The 5,408-nt window shown below is 40.7% G+C and overlaps 1 protein-coding gene across 1 annotated transcript; it reads left to right on the plus strand.

The window, feature by feature from the left end:
- Nucleotides 1–1,176: 1,176 nt before the first annotated feature.
- LOC147461037 (uncharacterized) lies at nt 1,177–1,713 on the plus strand. The gene is made up of 2 exons (XM_086500002.1): nt 1,177–1,554; nt 1,630–1,713. The coding sequence occupies exons 1-2, from the start codon at nt 1,177–1,179 to the stop codon at nt 1,711–1,713; spliced, it is 462 nt and encodes a 153-aa protein (XP_086356128.1).
- The last annotated feature ends 3,695 nt before the right edge of the window (nt 1,714–5,408 follow it).

The raw sequence follows: 5,408 nt of genomic DNA on the forward strand, positions 1-5,408 counted from the left end.
ATCATAAAGATCATGACACATTGTTTGTGCAGCATTGTTGGACTCACTTTTGGGCCTTTCAGTTCTAGAGAGAGAGTGGTGCTCGACCAATGAGGAAGAGGCTAACTTTACGTTGAGAATCGACATTTTGAAGCCAAGCTCTTTTAGATAAGAGGGAGAAAATATTATTTTTGTTCATCAAATTGCACAATTTTACGCTTTCAAGGCATAAAATTCCATAAGTCGTACTAACTCTCTACCAACAAATTTCAGAAATTTCATTGCAAAGACTCTATTTAGTATCTATGTTCCCGTCCAAATATGACTTTGAGTAGCTCTACTTCCCTCTCAAAACTTCTTTTCTTTTTCATATTTGTGATAACACTTTTGTGTATTCTACTACACACCATGACTACTTCTCGAAGGCCTAGCACTACCATTGACTCTGTTAGCATTTTTAATAGTTATACTACAAATGATCAAGCATGGATACCATCTCGAATAACTATCGGAAGTTTAGTACTACTGCAAACTAGTAGGAGGAAGAGAAAGCAAAGCAATGATTTTGTGGAGGCTTTCAAGGGACAAGTTAAAGAGTTTAAAGTGTGTACACAAAGCAAGCGGGTGAAAGAGGTCCTCATATAACATGTTTTCTAGTATGCAAACTTAAGGTTGCAAACATCTCCTCCAAGTTTTCCACGGCATCGACCCAACTGTAAGTTATCTTGAGCATCTCACTTAGTGCATGATAATACTCGAAGGTTAAGTGGTGGATATCATCTTTGGTATGTTTCAGATATTTATCCATCGAATAAGACGGATTGGCAACCAGTTGAGAGCATAGTTGGGTTTTTTGATGCTTTCCATGCATTTATTGGTGAGCAAATGTATAGAGGAAGACAACACAAGGAACTTGCAGATAATGGAATATTCTTTTATGATATGTCATATTCAAAACCGAGAACTTCATTTGGTTGGGTTCGTGTAGCTCCTTTGTCACTTCCATCCTTTAACAGCAAGGATTGGTCTCTTCTTGCTTTGCAAACTAGTAAAAGCTTTAGGAATAAGTTGTTTCAGGATATACAAAAGCCCCTCAAGTATTCAATTGCCACAAAAATAGTTCGACTCGCATTATTTATGCCTCTTGAAGTGTTTGTAGACTTCTTCTTCAATAAGCAAATAAGAATTACCGCAACAATGTTCATTTGCAAGTCTGAGAGCTATTTGGACTTCTTAGATGATAATTGGGCTAGGAAACAGTCACAGGAAAAAATCTGTATTTTGCAAAAGAAGTCCATAATTTGCAAGTTCAATATAAGCTCTCAAAATTTCATAGTGTCATTTTACTATTTTAGATATCATCTTCTTAGTGGGAAGCTTATTCCACTCGACCAAGATACAAAATCTAGCCTCGAGAACAAACCTTTATCAATGGAGATCTACTTTCGAGACAGCCTACCTACTGTGATGGAGACAATGTCAAGCACAACTCTGGCACAGCTCAGGGTAAATCTTACATGTGAAGAACTTCCACTTTTGCCGGAATTGTATGTATTCAGTCTCAACAATAGAAAAGTGCTTAATAAATGGATGAATTTTGATTGTCTTTAATACATTAAGACATAGAATCTAACTCTTTCTTCTTCTCAGATTCCAAGACGCAAGGAGAAAACAACATTGTGCAAGGAGTCCCTCTCAAATACACTTCACTTAATTGCTTCCACCGAAAGCTAGGTCACATACATTGTGCACGCAATGAGCTTTGATGCCATGCCAAACCATGATGTACTCTTCAAAATAACTAATACAGAGACATTTTGTGCTGCTCAAACAATGTTTAAAAAATGTACACTTTTCATTGTTTCAAAACTTTACAAATTGTGTTGTTTCTGTCAAGATGTATACAAAGAGAGGTAGTTATTGCTCCCTTCCCTTGCTACTGCTCCCCTGTCCTCACCCTTGATTGGTGCCACTGGTTCCCCATCATCTCCCCCGGTTTTTGCCACTGGTCCCCTGTCCTCTCCCCCGGTTGCTGCCACTACTCCTCTACCCTCTTCCCCAGTTGCTCCTACTTCTGCCTCGGGGGACACTGGTCTCGGGCATCCTTTTGTGTCGTTCGAAATCATGGACCTCTTCCATGGCTTCCCATGCATCTTGCACTTGTGAAGCTTCCCTCTGTTCTTGCTCTTGCCACTGACGTATATCCCGTTCCTCTACTTCTGCGGCGTTTGCATAATATTGATTTATTGCTTCTTGCATATTTCAAACCTCCTATCGAGTTTGATTGTAGTGCTGCGTCATTTCTTCAATGTGAACCTGTTCGAACTCCTCAGCTCTTGCCCTTTCCTCTCTTGTACGTTCGTTTATCGAGATTATAATATGTTGGATGGCCATTACAGAAAAATATTGCATATCGTTGGGGGTGTAGTTATGTAATTGAAGTTCCTATAGAAGAGTGATAATAGAAAAGTAAGTAAGATGTAGCTTCTTTTAATACAAATGTTGGAGCAAACAACACAATTACTTACGTTTGTTACATCCAAAATTTGATTGAGCAACAAGGCTTTCAAACAAGTTCGCCAGCCACAGCTATAATCATCAACCTGCGTGGGCATGGTGACCCGTTCGTGTCGGATGGTAGTCCCTAGATCATGTTCTAACAAAACAAGCTCTACACAACATACAAATTTTTTTGCGGCACTACATACGTAACCACTTGAGTCAGTAACGCATTACAAAGAGATAATACTTCCAAATGTACCCATATGTACCTTACATTTTTACACGACCGTGAAACAACCTGCTTTGCCCAGAGTTTGCGTAGTAGACAATCTTATCTTCAAGGTCAAATAACAATAGACTCCAATGATCACTACACCAAAATCGTCAAGTCTGAGGAGAAAGAAGATCCTAAATCCAACATGGTATTTACATGGTAAGAAGAAACTCACGATTGATTGTATGCAGTGACCAGAAAACATGCTAGATCAAAATTGACTATGCTAAACCAACCCACCAGAGCCAAAAAGGAAACTCTATTGTTCTAAAGTATAGGCAAGATCAGCGGATATATTACGTATATTTTGTTTCGAACATCAACAGGCAGAAGCGAGATAGCGTGCCTAACATGAATCAACGGCAGAAGCGAGATAGCGTGCCTAACATGAATCAACGGCAGAGATTAGACTTAAGATATTTCAGCAGGCTATCACTTCCACGAACACATGAGTCAATACCGAGCGATTGTGGCACCTATTGAATTCCATAAGCCAATGACTCGCTTGGTATTGACCCATGTCTTAGTTGTAGTGAGCCATCTAATGAACCAAGCGTGACTTATAAAGAAAAGCTTGAGATGTAACACATAGCAACGTTGACGACTTTCTCAAAGACATGGGTCACTACCGAGCTAGTGGTATCCCTATCCTGTTCCATAAGCCACTGACTCGCTTGGAAGTGACCCATGTCTTAGCGGTAGTGAGCCATCTAATGAACCAAGTATGACTTATAAAGAAAAGCTTGAGACATAACACATAGCAACGTTGATGATTGCCGCAAAGACATGGGTCAATACAGAGCGAGTGGTATCACTTTCCAATTCCATAAGCTGCTGACTTGCTTGGTATTGACAGTGAGCCATCTAATAAACCAAGCATGACTTATAAACAAAATATTGAGACGTAACACAGAGCAACATTGGTGACTACCACGAAGACATGGGTCAATACCGAGTGAGTGGTATCACTATCCAATTCCGTAAGCCACTGACTCCCTTGGTATTGACCCATGTCTTAGCGAAAAGTGAGTCATTTAATGAACCAAGTGTGGCTTATAAAGAGCTTGAGAAGTACCACATAGCAATGTTGACGGTCGCATCCGTTGTGTTGGAGTTGGAGAAACTGCACATACACATGAAGTCTTGTTGATCCAGGTTGAAAATGCAAGCCTCCTCTGACCTTTCAGGCAGCAGTATATGTGCATGCAGAGGCGCTGCGCTAATTAGAACTTGCAACTCCTCTTCGTTTGCTTCGTTGATTCTCTCTAAAATAATCAACTCCTCTGATAAAGGCTCATCATTGGATTGTCCTTGTGAAGCAGAGGCTTTCCCTTGCCTTTCTTGAGCTTTATCCGTGGCTGCCTCATTCTCCTCCCTTAATGGCACTCGCTCCTCCCTTACTCGCACAGGCTCCTTCTTAACAAGCACATGCTTCTCCCTTATAGGCACAGGCTCCGGATCTTCCCTAACTGGCTTTCGATCCTTCATCCTTGCTCATTTTTATTCATAGTTGGTTCCTACATAACTATCAATGTTTATTCAATGACCGCCTTAGGGTCCACCCTAGCCTGCCCATGCCTGTCATTTCTCTCGACCCGTGAGATCGTGTCCTTCTGCTGTTTAATCTAGCCCTAGAAGGCTCCATTTGTCGTGCATGAGGATGGAGAGGAAGGATGTTAATAATATCCATGGTTCTACTATTTTGGATAGGTACTGGCTAAAGTAGCCCATTGTAGCGGAAGCGCAGCCTCCGAAGAGTGTCAAAATCCTGCGGCATGATAATAACGCGGTGTGCATGGGCAGCCAGGATATATTTTGTTTCTGATTCTGTATCTTCAATGTGCTTCATTAAGAAACGGATACACTTTCCTATACATGATCATAACGCATGGTGCTTTTTTGGCAAGTCTTTGCTGCACCCAAACTCAAATGATGTAGGCTTTAATGTCGGAGTGCATTACAGCCGTCTAGTTCCAAAAGAAGTAGTATAAGAGATGATAACTTAGAAAAAATTTCGTAAGTTGAAAGGGAGGCTCCTTACCTCCTTCATGAACGAGAATCAGTTGGAACCAATGGAAGTGCAAGCAATACTTGATGAGAGTGGCATCTCACAGATGGGATACAGGGCTCTCTTCAAAGCATTAGCTAAAAAGTCTCAAAATGAACTACAAAGAGGATCATTACTGCCAAAGCCATCACATGTAAAGGCTGCTCGCTGGCACGTAAACGATGAGGTATTTGAGAAACTTGGGTCACCATTCCATATTGAAGCAACGTTCTTAGGCAAGGACGGCAAAGAGGTACAGTTTAATGACCACAACAACCTCTTCATTGATCTTGAAGCACTGCAAAGGTATGTAGTTCACTTCTTCGACATCAATCGAGAGGAGTGCGGTGGGGTTCTCAAGTTTGTTTTGAAGCTCGACGAGTGCGAGGTCCTGAAGAACAAGAAGCTGAGAGAGTAACCTTTACCCTCATGATCAGAGCTCTAGATCCATCAATAACAAAAGAGGATCCACGATAGTTCAGTGTGCAATCGAAAAACAACATTCTAACTCTAGGATCATTCAGGTATACTTAGTTCACTCAGTAATAACAAAAATATTGATTATTTGGTTATTGATTTTCTATTTTTGTTTTTCATTGCAGGTTG

This window comes from Adiantum capillus-veneris, chromosome 3, assembly GCF_014529385.1.
Source record: "Adiantum capillus-veneris isolate H3 chromosome 3, ASM1452938v2, whole genome shotgun sequence".
Classification (NCBI taxonomy): Eukaryota; Viridiplantae; Streptophyta; class Polypodiopsida; order Polypodiales; family Pteridaceae; genus Adiantum; species Adiantum capillus-veneris.

Excerpts from the sequence above, each read along its gene's own strand:
- LOC147461037 (XM_086500002.1), top strand. The coding sequence starts at position 1,177 with ATGTTCATTTGCAAGTCTGAGAGCTATTTGGACTTCTTAGATGATAAT. Across the intron at positions 1,555-1,629 it reads TCAGTCTCAACAATAGAAAA|ATTCCAAGACGCAAGGAGAA; the intron begins GTGCTTAATAAA and ends TCTTCTTCTCAG.